This window comes from Aotus nancymaae, unplaced genomic scaffold (assembly GCF_030222135.1).
Source record: "Aotus nancymaae isolate 86718 unplaced genomic scaffold, 86718_ANA_hifiasm-v0.15.2.pri h1tg000020l, whole genome shotgun sequence".
Classification (NCBI taxonomy): domain Eukaryota; kingdom Metazoa; phylum Chordata; class Mammalia; order Primates; family Aotidae; genus Aotus; species Aotus nancymaae.
In genome coordinates this window covers 59,056,653-59,078,442 of record NW_026988432.1, presented here as the reverse complement: position 1 = coordinate 59,078,442, position 21,790 = coordinate 59,056,653, and the positions used below count along the sequence as shown (strand labels likewise).

The following is a 21,790-nucleotide window of genomic DNA, read 5'->3' as shown; positions in this document are numbered from 1 at the left end:
CCAAATTTTGGTCCACTTTTTCAGTCCAGCTTTGTGGGGAAGTGGGATGGCCTCTTATCTGGATAAGAATACCCACAAGAACTGCTTTACTTTGATAGCAGAACATCAAACTTGCTTCCTGCCCGTTAATTATCAGAACCATGTTGATCATCAATCAACTTGAGAGAATATGCCTCTTTAGGCATTTCTCAGAGTTCAGCCATGAACTAATTGACAGGAGCTCAGCTCTTGGAAAAACCTCAGCTAAGCTGTGGGACATTCTGAAAAGAAAATTTGGCCAGGTACAGTGGTTCATGCCTATCATCCCAGCACTTTGGGAGACCAAATGGGCAGATTACCTGAGATCAGCGGTTTGAGATCAGCCTGGCCAACATGGTGAAACCCCATCTCTACTAAAACTACAAAAAAATTAGCTGGGTATGTGGTGAGCATCTGTAAGCCCAGCTCCTCAGGCGGCCAAGGCAGGAGAATTGCTTGAACCTGGGAGGCACAGGTCACAGTGAGCCAAGACCACACCACTGTACTCCAGCCTGGATGACAGAGCAAGACTCCATCTCAAAAAAAAAAAAAAAAAAAAAAAAAAACAGAAAGAAAGAAAAAGAAAAAGGAAAATGTGAGGAGGATGTTATAGGTAGACTTTTCTCTCAGGCTTTTTCTGTGACATTGTACCAAGCTAATCTCCACAAGACACTGTCTGGTGGGTTAGCCTGGGGCATGTTAGAAATGTTGAAATGCTGTCACTGGCTGGGCGCAGTGCCTCACATCTGTAATCCCAGCACTTTGGGCAGGGATTTACTTTCCCATTATAGGCATCTTTAAAAAATGCCTTTATTCAAAGGACTGTGTTAACAAATTAATTAAAACCAAACAGTAACAGAAGGCTTTGAGCTTGAGGCCAGGTGTGGTGGCTCATGCCTGTAATCCCAGCACTTTGGTAGGTCAAGGCAGGTGGATCACTTGAGGTCAGGACTTCAAGACCAGCCTGGTCAACCTGATGAAACCCCTCTACTAAAATATGAAAATTAGCTGGTTGTGGTGGTGCATGCCTGTAATCCCAGCTACTCAGGAGGCTGAGGCAGGAGAATTGCTTGAACCTGGGTGGGGCAGAGGTTGCAGTGAGCCAAGATCACATCACTGCACTCCAGATGGCAACAGAGCAAGACTCCATCTCAAAAAAAAAAGGCTTTGAACTTGAAAAGCCATATTATGAGAGTGTGATAGCATCAGCATTGTAATTCCTGTGACAAATAGGAAAGGAGCCATAACTTGTTGTATTTACATACTCTCTTACATTTACATTATTTGACGTAAATGACATTAGTTCAAGTGCATTCTTTCTTTGAAATATTATTTTGACTAAACATTTTCCAAGGAGAATTGCAATGGAACTCCAGAAATATGCTTAAAGAACTAGTATCTGAAATATTGTCAGCAAATTTGATTTTTTTAAAAGCTTGAGATTACGATTACTTTTTGAATTATACTTTCCATCAGTTGGCAGCATCGTTGATTTCTTAGGGAGAGCCTGGGTAACACAGTTAGACCCCACCTCTTCAAAAAATAGAAAATTGGCCAGGAGTGATGGTGCATGCCTGTAATCCCAGTTACTTGGGAGGCTGAGGCAGGATGATTGCTTGAGCCCAGGAAGTTGAGGCTGCAGTGAGCCATGATTGCATCACTGCACTCCAACTGGGAGACAGAGTGAGACTCTGTCTCAAAAATTTGTCAAGGAGGAGATCTAGCTTCAAATTCGGAGTATAAAATTAAGTAGGAAACCCACTGCCACTAGAATATTTTCTTTGTTAGTGTAATCACCCATTAGGTTCTCCCTGCCCACTGCACAAACAAAATCAATCCACTGTGAGTGCAGCATTGCAGTTGAGAAAGAGTTTAATTGACATGAGGCCAGCTAAAGTGGAAGACTTAGAGTTAGCAGTCAAATCAGTCTCCCTGAAGGCTCAGAGGTTAGGGATTTTTTGGACAATTTGGTAGGTGGGAGCTAGGGAATGGGTTCCTGATTGGTTGGGAATGAAATAGTAGGGCTGTGGAAAATGGTCCTCATATGCTGAATCCATCTCTGGGTGGGGCCACAGTTAGTTGAGTCACAAGTCATGAGTCTGGGTGGAGTCGGTCTGAAAACCATCTAAAAAAACCAATCTTAGGTTTTATAATACTGATGTTATCTATAGGTGCAATTGGGAAGCTCACAGATCTTGTGACCTCTGGCCACATGACATCTAAGCAGTAAGGGATCATAGAAACTACACCTGTCTTGTAACTTCTCATTAGTGGTTTCAGCCCCCGAACAGAGCGGAGGATTATTGTCATTCTGGCTTTCAAGTTAAACTGTATACTAAACTTCTCTCAAAGTTGGCTTAGACTATACCCAGGAATGACCAAGGGCAGCTTGGAGGTCAGAAGCAAGACGAAGTCAACTACGTTATAATTTTGCAAAGGCAGTTTCATCGGTGATTTTATTTCCTCTCACCTCTTTATCAAAATATCGGTGTTATACTTCAGCTTTAATAAGACAGGTTCCAATAAGATCAATGTCACAATCTTAAACTGCCATTTATCTTTTTTTTTTTTTCCTGAGATGGAGTCTCACTCTGTCACCCAGGCCGGAGTGCAGTGGCATGATCTTGGCTCGGTGAAACTTCTGCCTCCTGGTCCTGGGTTCAAGTGATTCTCCTGCCTCAGCCTCATGAGTAGCTGCAATTACAGGCGCGCGCCACCACATCCAGCTAATTTTTGTATTTTTAGTAAAGACGGGGTTTCACCATGTTGATCAAGCTGGTCTTGAACTCCTGACCTCGTGATCTGCCTGTCTTGGACTCCTAAAGTGCTGGGATTACAGGTGTGAGTCAACGTGCCCCGTGGCATTTATCTTTTAAAGCTGGTTTTTTTTCCTCGGTCCAGTCCCTGGCCTGTGTAAATATGTAAGGGAAATATAAAAGACATTTGTAGAATTTGACCTTATTCTCAATAAACTAAACAACCAATGCAACTTTCTGAAGAATAAAAATCCAATCAAATAATCCTCTTAGCAAGTTTTAATTTTTAAACCTTAAGTGCCAAATATAGTTTTAACTGTTTTTATTTGTTTCCTTTATTGTTCATTTATTTAATAAATCCACCAGTAGCACTCACAATTTTGTGTCCATAAGTTGAAGAAATGTTCCTGCCTCTCTTTTCCACCCACTACAGATATTGCTTATGATATACTGATTTGACATAATTAATCAAGAAAAGCTTCACAGATAAGGAAGACTCTTAGATACTGGTTGATATTACCGATAATCCTTACCTCTTTGGCTCTCTCCTAGCAATTACTTGTTTCTTTTTGCTTTTGTTTGGAGACAGGGTCTCATTTTGTCACCAGGCTGGAGTGCAGTGGCATGATCATTGCTCACTGCAGCCTCCATCTCTCAGTCTCAAGTGATCCGCCTACCTCAGCTTCCCTGGTAGCTGGTGCTACAGGTGTTAGCCACCACAGCCCACTAATTTAAATTTTTTTTGTAAATACAGAGTCTCATTTTGTTGCCCAGGTTGGTCTCAAACTCCTGAGGTCAGGCAATCCTCCTGCCTTGGTCTCCCAAAGTTTTGGGATTACAGGTGTGAGCCATTGGGCCCAGCAAATTACCTAATTTTAAATTACAATTTTTAATGTAAGACTGTGAAAAAAATTTCACATTGTTTTCTAAAAGTATAAATGATCCCATTGTTGTCTAAAAGTATAAATGATCCCATTTCTTATGTTACAACTCACTGTAAGGTAATGATATATCACTCATAGATTTTTGTTTCCAGTGAGTCATACATCATTTTTGAAATGCAGATGTGGCTTGGAACCTAAAAATAACATATTTTATTTAAAAAGGCAAACAAACAACATCTTTCGTTTCATTTCGTATTTTCACAAAAGATCTTAAAGTGCTTTACAAAAACTTATTTTTCAGAATACAGTTATCCCTCTTTAACCTGGGAGATCAGTTGCAGGAGCCCCTGTCCTGGTCACATACCAAAATCCAGGAACACTCAAGTCCCTTTATAAAATGACATAATGTATGTATATAACCTACAGACATCCTCCTTTATACTTTAAATCATCTCTAGCTTACTTACAATACCTAATATGATATAAATGCTATGTAAAGAGTTGTGATACTGTATAGTTTTTAAGTTTGCATTGTTTTTATTGATGTGCTGTCATGTTTATTGTTTGTTCTCCAAGTATTTTCCAACCACAGTTGGTTGAATCCATGGTTGCAGAACCCATAGATATGAAGGACCAACTGTACTTCAATGATTCAGCTCTATATTCTTTGCTCGGTAACTGAGGAACTGAGACAAAAACTAAACAGGATTTTCTCCCTCCCTCCCTCCCTTCCTTCCTTTTCTTTTTCTTCCTTTTCTTCCTTCCTTCCTTCCTCCTTCCCTCCCTCTCTTTCTTTCCCTTCCTTCCTTTATTTTCTCTTTCTTTCTCTCTTTTTTCTCTCCTTCTCTCTCTCCTTCTCTTTTTTCTCTTTCTCTCTCTCTTTCTCTTTTTTTATCTTTCTCTCTCTCTTTCCTTCTCTCTTTCTTTCTTCTCTCTCCCTCCCCTTCTTTTCTTTTCTTTCTTCTTTTGCCTAGGCTGAAGTGCAGTGGTACAATCTCAGTTCACTGCAACCTCCACCTCTCAGGTTGAAATCATTCTTGTGCCTCAGCCTCCCAAGTACCTGGGACTACAGAAATGCACCACCACACCTGGCTAATTTGTATAGTTTTAGTAGAGACAGGGTTTCACCTTGTTGGCCAGGCTGGTTCCGAACTCCTGGCCTCAAGTGATCCTCCCTATAACAATCCTCAAGTGTTGTTATAGGGCGAGAAGCTATCTGCTCCTATAGTAAATAATGTTTGTGAGGCTACTTTTAGTTTTTCTCCCTCTTCTCTTGATGTCATTTTCTTTATTCTCAACGCTCCTGCTTATAGTAGCTTCTTACCTTCCTCTTTTTTTTTTTTTTTTTTTGAGATGGAGTCTCCCTCTGTTGCCCAGCCTGGAGTGCAATGGTGTGATCTCAGCTCACCACAACCTCTGCCTCCCAGGTTCGTGATTCTCCTGCCTCAGCCTCCTAAGTAGCTGGGCTTACAGGCACGCGCCACCACATCCAGCTAATTTTTGGTCTCACCAAGTTGATCAGGCTGGTTTCAAACTCCTAACCTTGTGATCCACCTGCCTCGGCCTCCCAAAGTGCTGGGATTACAGGCGTGAGCCACCATGCCCAGTCTACCTCCCTCTCTTTTTTTAATCTACTGAGGGAAACTTTTTTTAAACCAACTAGGCTTGTGAGAATTGTTTTAAGCAAAGTAAAAAAGGCTCCAAGGTTGGGCACAGTGGCTCAAGTCTGTAATCCCAGAACTTTGGGAGGCCAAGGTGGGTGGATCACTTGAGCTCAGGAATTCGAGACCAGCTGGTAAAAATGATGAAACCTTGTCTCTAAAAAAATGCAAAAAATTGGCTGGGTGCAGTGCCATACACCTGTGATCCTAGCTACTCGGGAGGCAGAGGTGGGAGGATCACCTGGGAGACCAAGGCCACAGTGAGCCAAGATCTCGCCACTGTACTCCAACCTGCATGACAGAGTGAGACCTTGTCTCAGAAAAAGATCCCAAGTCTCTGGAATTCTCCAGCAAGTGTGCAGCATACTAGTGTGTGGACTTTGTCACATCAGAACTGGTATTAGAGGCTTATTTGTCTTATTTCGTAGTTTTGGGCAATGTTCCAAATGGGTGAGGTGTTACAGTACAAAAGTTGTCTATAGCATTGAGAGAATGGCGAAGCTGATTAAATTGTCCATATTCTTTCAGTTTTGTGATGATTTTGTTTTCAGAAAAGTCAGATCTTTTACTCTAGTATAATCAAGATTCTTAAGCAATGTTTTTGTTGTGAACTTGTCATACATCTAATGTAATAAACAGCAAGTATATGGATGATTCACTTCCTTTTAAAAAGGGATTACAGATATAACACTGAATGATTGATATGAGCAATCTGTCATGCTTCCAATATAGATATTATGCAAAAAGCAAGATTACCTCACTTCTTTTCTCTTCGCAGCAATACAGATAGACAAAAATTTCTGTTTATAGTCTTTCTGTGACTCAATCACACAAACTGTATGTTATAATACGGTCTAACCACAACACTCTTCACTGTTAGCCTTTCCTTAAGTTTTAATGAAAGCATTTGTTCAACATATATTACACGAAAATAGAGTGTGAGGATTAGTCACGTGTTATCAGGAATAGAAATAAAATGTGGTCTGCAACTTACAATGGAATACATGTAGCCCTTTAAAAGTAACATATGGTGGACAGTTCACTTAAGGAACAATTAAGCCTTTAATTGATTGTTATATCAGTTTATCTATGTAATCAAATATGAAAATAGCCCATTGTTGAAGAAAAAGGAATTTTAAAAAGTTTTCTAGAACCAGTCTTCTCTAAGCTTTGCATGTGCTAACAATTACTTTTTGAAAGTTTCTAGTTGTAGTATACACTGCCATCTGTAGAGCCACAAGTTAGATCAACTATCAGGCTCAGAAACCAAGATCACCCTGCCAGGCGCCATTTGGGCACTGGTTTCCTCTTGGCCTTCCCTTGGGAGAACGTTTGAAATTTTTTTTCCACTAACAAGTTTTATTGGACAGTAGGCCAGGATGTTGGCCTCTTATGATACACTCTAGAGAGAAAACATTCAATTCCTTCAGAAGGTTTTTTATGCTTTTTAAAAAATACAGCTGTACTTTTCTGCGATTAAATGTAATATATTTTTAAATATATTTTTCCTAATCTACTGAAACAAACCGAGTTTAGACTGGCAATTGAATGAGTATAAATTTGAGTAGAGCATTTTACTCCTTTCAGCTGGATTTAGGCATAGATGTGAATGTTTCATATGCTCTACAAATTTTCCTTGAATTCTCTATTAGGTGCAGGTGCAGTTTATCATAACTCTCAAAAATAGAATAACTCAAAACACTAACTGAATTTTTTAAAATCTAGAACCAATCTTCTTGAAAGAGCTGAATCTCTTGAAACTCATTTCCATTTAAATCTCCATGCAGTTCAATAATAGTCATTTCTCGGTTGCTGTCACTCTAATCTAGAGGGACATCTTTAAATTGATTTATGGTTATGTGATCCACAGAGCAGGCATCCATGTTTCTCCACTCTTAAATGACTTACAGACTTTGAATATGTGAATATAGGCAATTCTTAGTCTCTCTACTTTCTCCCATTTCATTTCCCTTTGGGTTCTTCATTGCTATCTACGCTTTCCTGATGACTGATTGCATGTGGATATTATTGAAGCAAAAGTCATGAATTAGGGCCTGATAAGAATCAATTGATTTTCCCTTTTCCCAAAGCTGCCCTGTCTCGTTATTGCAATCAATCCACTCCCATAACCGTACCATCAGTCACATCACAAACAATACTGTCCATGGTGTTGACTCTACCTAAGAAATGTGATGCATTCATCTAATTTCGTGTCATGGCATAAAATTTGAATTGTAGAGTAGGACTGTCCACCCACGAGAGCAGTGAAGCTTTTCCCTGACCTGGGCTCAGGGCTCTACTTTAGGGCTAAAGTAAAGGATCTCAAAGTAACAAATTCTTACTTGGTTGCTTTCCTCCATGAAGTATCAGTGCCTTCTTTTTGATCTTATAGGAACCAAAGAAGTTGTTGTACATGTGGATGATGATGGAGTCATTTCATTGAACTTCGAATGTGATCAGATGACTCCAAAGTCCGAGTTCACCTGGTCCAAAGATTATGTATCCACTGAAGATTCTCCACGGTTAGAAGTTGAAAGCAAGGGCAACAAGTAAGGACTATGTCCATCACAATATGGGTTTCCTTTTCACTACAGGAGAATGAGATGAGCTCTTTGATTCCACTTAAGTTGCTTGGAATAAGAGGATGAAGTCATATATATTTTATATCTTGTATTGTAGAAAATAATAACCAACTTAAACCTTAAAAATAATCATCCTAGATTGGCTCATTGGCTCACACCTGAGATCCTAGCAACTTGGGAGACTGAGGCAGAAGGATCACTTGAGCTAGGGGTTTAAGACCAATGTGGGCAACATAGTGAGACCCTGTCTCTAATAAAATAAAATAATAATAATAACCCTTAGAAAGTACTTTTTACATTATTCCATTTAAAGTGCTTTCTTATTTATTGTCTCATTTATGTTGTTAGAAACATTTGATTGACATGAAGATCAGCTTTAAAGATGATTCTCATTATTTATGAAATTTTGAAATCTTAATGATGAGGATACTTATAGGGGGCTAAGAAGAAGTTGCTGGCTCAAATCATGGTAAATTAAATGGATTGAGGATAATCTCTTCTGCTTTTTTCACCAGCACTCGTGAGTGACACAATAGTACATGGGGAAAAAGCTCTGTATAGAAGCACAAGGTCGATGAGCTCTAGGCCCAGCTCTACCAGGAGCTGGCTACATAACCTTGGGCAGCTATTTAACTTCCATAAACCTCGGATTCTTTTTTCTATAAAATGAGGGTGGGGAGAATGGAGGAATTGTATGATCTATCATTTCTGTTCAGCTCCAAGATTTTGAGTGTTGTTTTTACTTTGCTTTACAGCAAAAACTTATCAAGCTTTATATTTTCATAGTGTCAATCACATTGGATTAATATGATAAAGCAAAGTATTTGATAAAGCACAGTATTTCTAGGTACTATTTTCTATTACAATGAAGCCCAGTATATCTCAGAAATAAAAGAGAAGACTAGCAATTTTGTTGTAGAATGACAAGGAAATACCGAATATAATTAAAGGATGTTTTTCAGCCACTATGCTGTAAATTTCTTGAAACAAAACACATTTGGCCCAAGAAAAGATAGTTGAACAATGAAGTTCTTTTTTTCTGTATACTTAACATGTCAATATTTGGTTGATCTTAGACACTGCCTAGCAATATAGTTTGCCAAAGTTAGGAAACACAATGAACTCACCCACTGAGCCATTCATTTACTTATTACGCGTATTATGTGCCAGACAAGGTACTGGGTGCTGGGGATACCAGAGTAAACAAAGCAGTTCCTGTCTCTGAAGGCACAGGGATTATACAGTAGGAAGAATACAGATGCTTATAATAAGTTCAGAAAAGGGAAGAGCAGGAGATGGCATAGGAGAGGCACCCAGAGTTACCGATAGCAAGTTTTGTCCTTGGGGAAGGAAGTGTCAGGCTCCCCGCAGGGGCTGATCACTGGATATTTTTGTGTAGGATGTGCACTGATAAGCAACATAACTTGGGCATGTGGGATATGAACCAGTTCCACTCCCCTGTCACCATCACCCCCTGGAAGGAGGTAAGAAAAGTCCTCCCAGAGGAAATGACATTTAATCTGAAACACCAAGAACACATAGGCTGCAGCTCAGCAAGATGAGAGGAAGCATCCAAATGAAAGGAATAGCATATGCAAAATGACCAGAGTCAGGGGAAACACAGGCCCACAGATCCCACACAGCCTCATTTCTAAGAAAAATATTTTGTTCCAAAGGACGAAAATGACCTTCAAAGACCTTGGGATGGATGACTTGGGTCTTTACTCTTGCGATGTAACAGACACTGATGGAATAGCATCAAGCTACTTAATAGATGAGGAAGGTAAGTTTAAAATCAGTGCATTCACACGTCGAATGTTGCTTTAATTTCTCAATTATTCTTAAGTGACTTTTATTTTAGTAGTTTAAGGTTTTAATCATTTTCTTTTTCTCCCTACAGAATTGAAACGGTTACTTGCTCTCAGCCATGAACACAAGTTCCCAAGTAAGTATCCATAATACATTCACAGATTTTAGCAGTCTTACTAGGCAGCAACTTCTAGAATAGATCAGATAACAGCTCTGATGGGTTTAAGAGAGAGACTTGAGAACATATAATGGTACACACATCAGTAGCTACAGATGTGCTTTCTAGAAGTGATGCCTTTTCCTTTGCCATTGTTCTCCAGAGATATCAAGGATACTAACATAGAAAATAATATCCCATGCTCCATCACATGGTGAAGTGTATGGCTACACAGGTGTAACATCTGAGTAATTAAGTTCTTCACTTTTTGCCTACATATGTTGGAATCGCATATATATTTTCTGGATATATACACTTACATGTCTTTAGCCAAACTAATCTTTTCCTAAGTAAGATTAGCACTTAAAAGAAGAATTATACCTCTAAATAAAGACAATATGAAGACAGTGCCTATAATTTTAAACTCCTGGAAAATAGGGTAATAGGGTAAACATACCTTGGTCAGAAAAAGAATCCCTCTGAACTATCTACAACCCTTCAATAAAGCACTTTCTACATAAAAGATTAAACTCCACACTTTAGACACTAAGAAGAGAAGGAAGTCGGAAACGACCCTCGGAAGGTTCCACTGGCCAGATAGGATCTCTTGCCATTAGTACCCACTGGGCAAGGTAGTGAAGCATCCAGAAAGTTACACCCTGGAGTTTGGTGAAAAAAAAGTAGAAAGTGATCATATACACTCATTCTACTTAAATCAGAAATTTTAATACTTAAAATATAAATCCTCCACTAATAAAGGAGTTTCAGGAATCCAAAAAACTTTATCCCTATTCCAGACTATGGACAATCTTTGTATATTTGTATATGTGCATTTTTCTAGGAAGAGTATCCTTCACTTTTAGTAAATTCCCAGTGGAGGTTGTGACTCACACACTGCTCTAGAACCAATTGCTGACCTTCTCTTATATCTGCAGGGAGTGACTTGCTTTGATAGTGAGGCTGCGTGCTGGTGATATTGGCCTCAGCTGTAACGTTCTCAAAACCAACTTTGGGCTGGGCACAGTGGTTCACATCTGTAATCCCAGTACTCTGGGAGGCCGGAGCGGGAGGATCGCTTGAGCCCAGGAGTTTGAGGCTGCAGTGCACCATGATCATGCTACTGCACCCGACCCTGGGCAACAGAGCAAGACCCTATCTCTAAAAACAAAAATAAACCCAACTTTGTTCAGCAAAGTAGCAGAGTGCAGTGCCCCTGAGACGTGACTGTAGGGCGCAGACTTCTAAATTCTAGAGAAGAACCCTCCATGCCACCATGTGGCATTAGGCAAGTCGTTTCTCATCTGTGTGCTTATTCACCATGAAACTGGAAAAGTAATATCATGAGTGAGGTTTTAAATGTTAATTTTGAAAAAGTTAGCAGAAAGTACTGAAGTGTATCACAAAGTGTTTGGCCTGGACTCTCTTTGACTCACTCTGTACACCTAGACAGCTCACTTTTATTTATCTGTGCCTTGGTTTCTTTTCCAGGAATGGCTATCACAATAGTTTATAGCACCTACTATATAGAAATGCTGTAAGAGGGTAGGGCGCAGTGGCTCACACCTGTAATCCCAGCACTTTGGGAGGCTGAGGCGGGTGGATCACGAGGTCAGGAGTTCAAGACCAGCTTGACCAACATGGTGAAACCCCATCTCTACTAAAAATACAAAAATTAGCTGGATGTGGTGGCATGTGCCTGTAATCCCAGCTACTCAGGAGGCTGAGGAAGGAGAATTGCTTGAACCTGGGAGGTGGAGATTGCAGTGAGCCAAGATCACGCCACTGTACTCCAGCCTGGGTGACAGAGCAAGACTCCATCTCAAAAAAGAAAAGAAAAGAAAAGAAAAGAAATGCTTCAGAGATAACAACTATGGGATTGATTGATCCATAAACTATTCAGGAAAAATATAAACATTAATTGAAACAGACCAGTGACCCTTGAACCTGCTACCCAGAACAGAAGTCTCCAAGCTGCATAGGATGGCTGTACCTTCTACTCTCAAACATTGACAGAAATGGAGAGAAACAGCAACACCTACTAATCTAGTCAGATGATAAACATTGATTAAGTGTCTAGACAACTGGTCCAAACAACATTTACATTCAGCTTAAACGGTGGAGATGAGAGAAGATGGGCTGTCACTATGGACCTCAAGATGCCCAGGCCTCCCTGGAGTTCAGTGTTCATATGGTCTTGAAAAGAGAATTCATCCAGGCAGTAGGCTTTGCCTGATGTCAATATCATTTATACTGAGATATTTTGTCTTGCATAAGCCCAAGAACTCTGATTATTGGTGCTAGGAGAGAGGGTAACAGCAAATTTAGGTATCCTTTTATTAGAGACCCAGTGTTGCATTTTGGTAGGCACAGAGGGAGAACTTCAGAATGTGAGTATAACTCTGACATGTGGCCAGGCAAGGTGGCTCATGCCTGTAATCCCAGCATTTAGGGAGGCCAACGTGGGAGGATCACTTGAGCCCAGGAGTTCAAGACCAGCCTGGGCAACATGGCGAAACCCTATCTCTACAAAAATAGAAAAATTAGCCCAGTGTGGCAGCATGCACCTGTAATCCCAGCTCCTTGGGAGGCTGAGGTGGGAGGATCACTTGAGCCCAGGAGTTGGAGGCTGCATTGAACCATGATCATGCCACTGCACTTCAGCCTGGGTGATAGAGTCAGAATCTGTCACAAAAAAATAAAAATAAAAATAACAAAATAACAAACTCTGACACACAAGTATCAAAGCACCCAATGCAAGGGTGTTTTTGTTAACCCATGGAAGCAGCATTTTTCATTACTAAAGCTCCGGTTCTTCTCTTTCCCCTACCACTATCAGACCAATGAGGTCACAATATGATTTTCAGAGGTCTGGTGATAGGATCAAAGCAGCACATGTAATTTTTTGATTCATACCCACTTCCTCTTTGTAAATGCTGGCATGTTAATGAAGTCGTTTTCTTCCGATTTTGTAAATTTTTAAGCTGTCTTATTTCATAGAGAATGTAATAAAGAGCATGGTATTCCTTTATCTTTTGGCACAGTGAATTCTCCTATTTTAAGCTGTTTTCAAAAATATTTTGAAAACCGCTAAACATGTGCCTTAAACCTACAAATAACATATTTTGCTGAGGTACGTTAACTGCCAGAGAAAAGAGCCTAAGGACATTTAGAGCTGAGTAAATGGAAAAAATAAAAATGCACAAAGCTAAAAATAGAAAGTGACTTAGTCTGTCTTGCCAGTATTGATACTAAATTGCAGTGTGGAAAGACAGCTTATTTGAATATATGTCCGTACACCAAGAAGTGAAGGTATTTTGGGGGGTGGGGGGAGGGTACACTTCGGTATTGTCAGCATGCTGCATCATAGCCCTTCGTTTGCAGACACTGGTTATTACCCCTCTTGTACACATGCGCTATATGTGTGCAGACATGTACAAGCACATATACATAAATATAGATATATTGGTGTGTCCTCTTCGTTGTCCACATATCATATTCTAAAATTGGTGATTGTAAAAATTAACCAGGTATGGTGGCAGGTGCCTGTAATCCCAGTTACTCTGGAGGTTGAGGCAGGAGAATCGCTTGAACCAGGAAGGTAGAGGTTGCAGTGAGCTGAGATCGTGCCGCTGCACTCCAGCCTGGGCAACAGAATGAGACTCCATCTCAAAAAAAAGCAACTAGAGAAGGAAAGAGATACCAAAATATTAACAGCCAACATTAATAGAGCATTATAATATGCTAGGCTCTTTATAGGGTATTTAAACAGGATATATTATTTGAATTCCACAATGACCTTAAAAGGGTTGGTATTGTGGCGATTTGATTTTAGAGGGGAAGAACGTGAGGCCCAGAGAGGTTAAGTAACTAGATCATTTGCACACAGCTGGTTAAACCCAGGTTCTCTGCCTCTGGAGCCTGCTCCCCGACCACGACACGGGATGTCTCTGTGTATGCACGGCCACGTTTGCTCCATGCCCCCTGTGGCCATTCAAGGCAGTCAGCATTCCTCAGACGCTGTTCTAAGGACTCAGGGAGGACAGTGAACAGTAAGGGAGCTGGAGGCTTCTGGGAAGGCCTGTTCCTCCTCCTCCCTCACCACTCTGGGCCCCTTAGGTAACCTCCTCACTTACACATTAGGTTTCCTAGAATGAAGTCTCTCTCCAGATGTTTCTAGAAGAAATTGTACTTTCCACTCTCCTCAAGACTTAACTTGTAGCAGCATGAGCGTCCTGTAAGGGAGAAGCTTAGCCTCTGCCCCTGCTGCTTTGGGGTCCACTCAGACCTCCTGCTCACACTGGAAAACCACCGTGTGGACACCAGGACCAAGAGGAATACAGAAGAGCAAGTTGTTCATCCCCTTTGAATCCTAGTTGTTTCAATTGTAAAAATGAGGAAGATGAACTTACCTCTGGGGCACAGGGGCACTTCCAGCCAACGTCTGTAACTTTCTACTTTGACTTCTGGTTGTTGTCCTGGAGCAGGTTGGAGTGACCCTGCCCTTAGCTCCACCACCCAGACATGTTACCACTGTCTCCTGGGGTGCAGTTTTCTCCTTAGTAAAGTGAGGGGAGGAAGAGAACCAACCTTCTTGAACACAGATTATTATTCACAGTACCTTAATGTGTTCTTTTACTATATTTACTCTTATTTATTAATTTATTTATTGAGACAGACTCTCACTCTGTTGCCCAGGCTGAACTGCAGTGGCACAATCTCGGCTCACTGCAACCTCCATCTCCCAGGTTCAAGCTATTCTCCTGCCTCAGCCTCCTGAGTAGCTGGGATATAGGCGCCCACCACCACGCCTGGATAATTTTTGTAATTTTAGTAGAGATGGGGTTTTGCCATGTTGTCCAGGCTGGTCTCAAACTCCTGACCTCAAGTGATCCACCCACCTCATCCTGCCAAAGTGCTAGGATTACAGGCATGAGCCACCACGCCCGGCCTTATATTTACTCTTCATAGCACATTCATGTTAGCAGGTGAGGGACATAAGGTTTAAAGAAGGAGAGTAACTGGTCCAGATCTTAGTGGGACTCCAGAGCCCACCTTCTCTCTACCATGAAACCCCCTCACTACATGACAGCTGAGCCCCCTCTCAGTCCTGCGTTGGAATGAATTTATCACACTGAACTTGGTAGTGAATATGGAATCATGCAAAGAAAAGCATCCCTTGAAACTTGAAAAGGGTAGTTTTAAAATAAATACAAAGAAATATTAATTTGCATTTGACATAAGTTTAGGAAACTTCGTTTTTTTTTTGTTTTTTTTTTTGAGATGGAGTTTCGCTCTTGTTACCCAGGCTGGAGTGCAATGGCACGATCTCAGCTCACCGCAACCTCCGCCTCCTGGGTTCAGGCAATTCTCCTGCCTCAGCCTCCTGAGTAGCTGGGATTACAGGCATGCGCCACCATGCCCAGCTAATTTTTTGTATTTTTAGTAGAGATGGAGTTTCACCATGTTGACCAGGATGGTCTCGATCTCTTGACCTCGTGATCCACCCGCCTCAGCCTCCCAAAGTGCTGGGATTACAGGCGTGAGCCACCGCGCCCGGCCTGGAAGCTTCTAATTTAAAATACAGCACATGCCAGCCAGGTGAGGTGGCTCACACCTGTAATCCCAACACTTTGGGAGGCCAGGGAGAGAGGATCACATGAGACTAGGAGTTCAAGACCAGCCTGGGCAACATAGTGAGACCATGACTAATAAAAAAAAAAATTAGCCAGGTGTGGTGGTACATGACTGTTGTCCAAGCTACTCAGGAGGCTGAGGTGAGAGGATTGCCTGAACCCAGGAGGCAGAGGTTGCAGTGAGCTGAGATTGTGTCGTTATACACCAGACTAGGCAATAGAGCGAGACCCTGTGGTGAAAAAAAAAGAAAAAGAAAAAATACCAACCAAAAGCCACAGTAGAAAGTTACAGATGTTGGCTGGAAGTGCCCCTACACCCCCAGAGGTAAGTTCATCTTCCTCGTTTTTACAGTTCAAACAACTACGATTAAAGAGGATGAACAACTTGCTCTAAGTGACAGTCCCAGCATCAGAGCTGAGTCCCTCTGTCTTTAATCTAAGCCTTTCCCTGCACCACTCACTGCCTCTGGGCTTTGCAGGAAGCAGGTGCTACATTGTCATTTCCATTGCCTGGTTTATTTTTTTCACTTGTTGGAAAATCTGTATCAATATAATTGGTTACCAATATAATTACTGTGTTTATTTTTACTTTTCATAGCTGTCCCAGTTAAATCAGAGTTGGCAGTTGAAATTTTGGAGAAAGGCCAGGTCCGGTTTTGGATGCAGGCTGAGAAGCTATCTGCCAATGCCAAAGTCAACTACATATTTAACGAGAAGGAAATTTTTGAAGGCCCGGTAGGTTTGACACTGTTTAGACTTTTTAATCTGTCATTGTAGAATACACTGAGGAAGCCTTATGTGGATGTGGTTATGTTGTTATAAAAACCGCTGGGTGGTGGAGTGGGAGAGTTGAAATCCTTCTCACAAGTGAAAACTGTGAAAGGAAAATACAGATTGACTATATCATATTATGCAAACTGGGATGATTTGAGAATGAAAGGACAGCAGTCATAAGCAGTCATAAACCAAAATGGTCTCAGGCAAACCAAGATGCATGATCACCCACGAGAACAGAGTGGGTCTCCTGGGAGGCAGAGGAGCCCACACCCTCACCTGAGTTCACATCATACTCACACTGGAAACCCCAGCACAGACCTGATTCATTATATGAAGAACAGACGTCTTGTCCCAATGGCTCTGAAAAAGGCAATAAAAATACCATTCATTGCTTTTCTGGTGAAAAACATAATACATCCTAGCCGGGCAGGGTGGCATGCACCTGTAATCACAGCTACTCAGGAGGCTGAGGCATGAGAATTGCTTGAAGCCAGGAGGTGGAGGTTGCAGTGAGCCAAGATTGCGCTGCTACACTCCAGCCTGGGCGACAGAGTGAGACTCTGTCTCAAAAACAAAATAAAACAAAAAACCACAATACATCCTTATTGTAAATAGCATTAAAGACTTAGAAAGGACTAATTACACGTTCTTATGGCTTTTTTTTCTTCTGGTGTTGGGGGAGGTTTTCTGGCAAAAACCGAAAGCCTGCTAGACAAATTCTAAAAGAGCAGTAACGCTTCTTATGGATCTTTAATGTACATATTGGACGTTCTTGGACTCTTTTCTATGCTTCTCTGTGTGTATGTCTGTTTGTATCATATTTACATAGGTAATTATATATATATATATATATATATATATATATATAAATACTCTTTCCTTTCCTTTTTTTTTTTTTAAACAGAGTTTCACTCTTATTACCCTGGCTGGAGTGCAATGGCGTGATCTTGGTTCACCACAACCTCCGCCTCCCTGGTTCAAGCAATTCTCCTGCCTCAGCCTCCCAAGTAGCTGGAATTATAGGCATGTGCCACCACATCTGGTGAATCTTGTATTTTTTAGTAGAGATGGGGTTTCTCCATGTTGGTCAGGCTGGGCTCGAACTCCCGACCTCAGGTGATCCTCCCACCTCAGCCTCGCAAAGTGCTAAGATTACAGGCGTGAGCCACCGTGCCTGGCTTCTTTGCTTTCTTTTTAACATAAACATAGTATTATAGATAGAGTTACAACATCTATGCTTTATTTGTCCTCCCCACTGACATCAGTCAAGTCAAGATCAGGACAGTGCCCAGTAGTACTGAAGAACTGGGGTTCACAGGCTCCGACCATCTCCTGTGCTATCATGGGTGTAAATGGGAAACTGAAAGGGCAGAGGAGGTGTGGTTTGTGGCCATTATTAGCAACCCTTTCTCTTTTCACTGAGATGTATTTTTAAAACATTTGAGGACTTGTTAGTGAGAGGGAAACAAGTACCATGAATATTAGGAGAGCATGCAGTATAGTCCTTTCCAATGCATAGAATGACTTGGGGTGGGGCCAGAACAAGTCACTCCTGACTCCTGTGTCCACTGCGACCTGTCTCCTCTCCACTTTCAAAAGGTTCCCTCACCACCTGCCCAGGAGAGAGGAAGGAAAAGTGTTGTTGGCCTCACTCATCACCCCACAGCCATTGAGTGAACATTCATGCGTACATGCATATAGACGTACTTCCCTTTACGTGTTCAAGCGGGCACACGTGTTGCCTGCTCTCTTAAATCAAGTTTCTTAGGAGAGTCTGAAGTAGTTTCTCATTCAAGTGATACATTGCAGGGGAGCAGGAGAGGATAGAGGGGATGCTAAGCAAAAATGCAGTCTCAGTTGGAGACTGACTTCCTGCAGGGGAGGCTTGGGAGCATGAATTGCATCACAGAGTTCAGCCCAGACCTGAGCCTTCATTCTGTGATATCTTATAGCAGAAGTTAACCAATTCAAATCTATTATGAAATTTGTGCTTGCATGCCCAGGGACTAAAATTTGTCTTTACATTCTGGGAAAAAAAAGTTGTCTAAAATATGATATAGTAAGTATAGTCTAATAGGGCTATTTCCATTCAGTAAAAGCAAATAGGGCCAGGCGTGGTGGCTCACACCAGTAATCCCGGCATTTTGGGAGGCCAAGGCAGGGGAATTGCTCGAGGCTCAGAGTTTAAGACCAGCTTGGGCAACATAGCAAAACCTCATCTCTACAAAAAATTTTTAACAATTAGTGAGGCATGCTGGTGTGTGCCGGTAGTCCTAGCCTCAAGAGCCTAAGGCAGGAGGATGGCTTGAGTCCAGGAGATGGAGGCTGCAGTGAGCTATGATTGCACCACTGCCCTCCAGCCTAAGCAACAGAGACCCTGTTTCTAAAAAGAGAAAAAAAAAAGAGTAGATAGATTTAGAAGCATTTTTATTCATGTATTAGTTCAGCAGATATTTGTTAATTGCCTATTATATTCCGTGCATGTGCAAGATACCAATGAAATAGCAATAAATGAGCAAGATACCTGCCTCTGCTGCCCATGATTTTACATTACTCAACTAATTAAAAATAATGCAGGCCAGGAGCAGTGGTTTATGCCTGTAATCCCAGCACTTTGGAAGGCCACAGTGGGCACATCAGTTGAGTTTAGGACTTCAAGACCAGCCTGGCCATCATAATAAAACTGCATCTCTACTAAGTGTACAAAAATTAGCTGGGTATGGTGGCACATGCCTGTAGTCCCAGCTACTCAGGAGGCTGAGGCAGCAGAATCACTTGAACCTGGGAGGCGGAGGTAGCAGTGAGCCAAGATTGTACCACTGCACTCCAGCCTGGGTGACAGAGCCAGAATCTGTCTCAGCATACATACATACAGACATCTGGAAGGTAATATGAGAGTCTCAAGGCAATTTTTGACGTTTTATGACTTGAGGTAACAAAACTTTATTTAGATTTAAGAAATGAGGCTGGGCGCGGTGGCTCATGCCTGTAATCCCAGCACTTTGGGAGGCCGAGGCGGGTGGATCACGAGGTCAAGAGATTGAGACCGTCCTGGCCAACATAGTGAAATCCCATCTCTACTAAAAAATACAAAAATTAGCTTAGCATGGTGGCCACACGCCTGTAATTTCAGCTACTCAGGAGGCTGAGGCAGAGAATTGCTTCAACCCAGGAGGCAGAGATTGCAGTGAGCCGAGATGACATCACTGTACTTCAGCCTGGTGACAGAGCGAGACTCCGTCTAAAAAAAAAAAAAAGAAACTAAATCTCAGACTTTTTAGTAACCTATTCTGGTCTAAGTCAAAAACTCCACATAACATTTCCCTTTTCCTGGGTATAAGAATATGAAGAACTTGCTCTATTATGAAGAAATTTTATTTAAATTGTTATTCTAATTTTTAATTTTTATTTCTTATTTTTAGACATGGTCTCCTTCTGTTGCCCAGGGTGGAGTGCAGTGGGACAATCATGACTCCCTGTAGACTTGACCTCCTGGGTTCAAGAGATCCTCCCACCTCAGCCTCCTGAGTAGCTGGGATTATAGGCACACAGAACCATGCCCAGCTGATTTTTGTATTTTTATAGAGGCAAGATCTTGCTTTGTTGCCCAGGCTGGTCTCAAACTTCTGGCTTCAAGCAATCCTCCCACCTTGGCCTCCCAAAGTACTGGGATTATAGGCATGAACCACTGTGCCTAGCATAAAATTATTATTCTTTGGGGTTAATTTTTGTTTCATCAAGCTTATTGTCGTCAAAGTAAAATATCTGCCTCACTGATTTCTCTGTCATTTTCTTTTCACACTGAAGAAATATAAAATGCATATTGACCGAAACACTGGCATCATTGAAATGTTCATGGAACAGCTACAGGATGAGGATGAGGGAACATACTCTTTCCAGCTTCAAGATGGAAAAGCAACTAACCATTCTACTGTTGTTCTCATTGGAGATGGTAAGAATTCCGTGGAACATTAACCAGCAGGCTTTGATACTCCCTTCAATCCAAATACTCCATGGCACAGAAGTTGTCATGTGAAAGGAATTGTTGCTTAATTGAATTCTAATGTTCAAAATACAATTTTCAGCTGGGCGCAGTGGATCATCCCTGTAATCCCAGCATTTTGGGAGGTCAAGGTAGGCAGATCACCTGAGGTCAGGAGTTCAAGACCAGCCTGGCCAACATGGTGAAACCCTGTCTCTACTAAAAATACAAAAATTAGCTGGGCGTGGTGGCATGCACCTGTAGTTCCAGCTACTTGGGAGGCTAAGGCATGAAGATCACTTGACCCGGGAGGTGGAGGTTGCAGTGAGCCGAGATCAAACCACAGTTAACACTTTGTATGGTGTTTTATTTCATACAAATGAAAGTTAATTTAAAAGAACACCAAATTTATCCCTAACCCACAGGCAAGACTGAATTTAAATATTTTCATATATAAACAAATGTTTATTGCTGAAATTCTCCAGTGAGGGAGATTGCAATACAAGACTGTATGTGTCTCAGAAAAAAACCATGATACTGTTTTACCATGTGTACTTACTGTAAATTACTAAAATTGAGAAGAAAAATATGCAAAAGAAGTGCATGCCAAATCTACTAATGATACATTGCAACTAGATTGTAGTAAGTCAGCTGTTCACTTTCTACCACCCAGATTTAAAATGTGGCAGTTAGGAAGGCGATGGAAAGGCTGGCCAGATCTCTGTATTTGTAACATCTAATAATATTTCACTGTTTCCCAGCTTTATGACCTTGGACAATTTATTGAATCTTCCTAAGCCTATTTTTTCATCTATAAAGATCAAAAAGGAGCAGGGTTGTCACAATGTATGAATGTTACAATAATGAATATAAATCACTTAGTGCAGTGGCTGACGTGCAATTATAACACCCAACTCAATTTCACACTTCCTTGTTTTTCAATTTGTAGTTTTCAAAAAGCTCCAGAAAGAAGCTGAATTCCAGCGGCAAGAATGGATCAGGAAACAAGGTAAAAATAGGCAGTGGATAAAGAGAAAATTTTTAATTTTTTGTACAAAATGTTCCAAGGTTATTTCCATAACAAATTAAAATAAATATTATTGATTATGTTAATAACGTCTAGTAAATTAAAATAATTGAAAACATCTGTGGTCAAACATGTAGATATTAAAATATGTAAAAGCTAAATCTAGAATTTAAAAAATTTGGCTTCAGACCTATATCACCTTAGGACTTAAGTGTGAGCTTTGATTTTGCACTTGTGATTAATAGAGTAATTACTAATGTCGTTAAAATTTTATAGGTCCTCACTTTGCTGAGTATTTGAGCTGGGAAGTGACTGGTGAATGTAATGTACTATTGAAATGCAAGGTAAGAGATAGGTAAATCTTTAATATTTGATTCAAGGGAAATAGAATGTGGAGAAAAGGAAGATCAATTTTTCATCTCCTCCATCTGAGCCAAAATGATAAGTGGGACACATATTTATGTTGAATGTTACCATAACCATTTGTTGATAAGAAAGATTTAA

The 21,790-nt window shown here is 41.0% G+C and overlaps 1 protein-coding gene and 1 non-coding gene across 3 annotated transcripts in view; one reads left to right on the top strand and one right to left on the bottom strand.

The window, feature by feature from the left end:
* LOC105713173 (myomesin-1) overlaps window positions 1-21,790 on the top strand; it is a 165,670-nt gene that overhangs the window by 121,516 nt on the left and 22,364 nt on the right. For both annotated transcript variants that reach the window (XM_064379368.1, XM_064379369.1), the window contains 7 exons: window positions 7,712-7,868; window positions 9,578-9,684; window positions 9,802-9,846; window positions 16,099-16,235; window positions 20,085-20,229; window positions 21,209-21,268; window positions 21,563-21,630. In XM_064379368.1, coding sequence (XP_064235438.1) covers window positions 7,712-7,868; window positions 9,578-9,684; window positions 9,802-9,846; window positions 16,099-16,235; window positions 20,085-20,229; window positions 21,209-21,268; window positions 21,563-21,630 — 719 coding nt within the window. The remainder of the gene's footprint in view (window positions 1-7,711; window positions 7,869-9,577; window positions 9,685-9,801; window positions 9,847-16,098; window positions 16,236-20,084; window positions 20,230-21,208; window positions 21,269-21,562; window positions 21,631-21,790) is intronic.
* LOC135276135 (U7 small nuclear RNA) lies at window positions 16,956-17,016 on the bottom strand. Its single transcript, XR_010343699.1, has one exon. It is a non-coding gene; the product is annotated as a U7 small nuclear RNA (small nuclear RNA).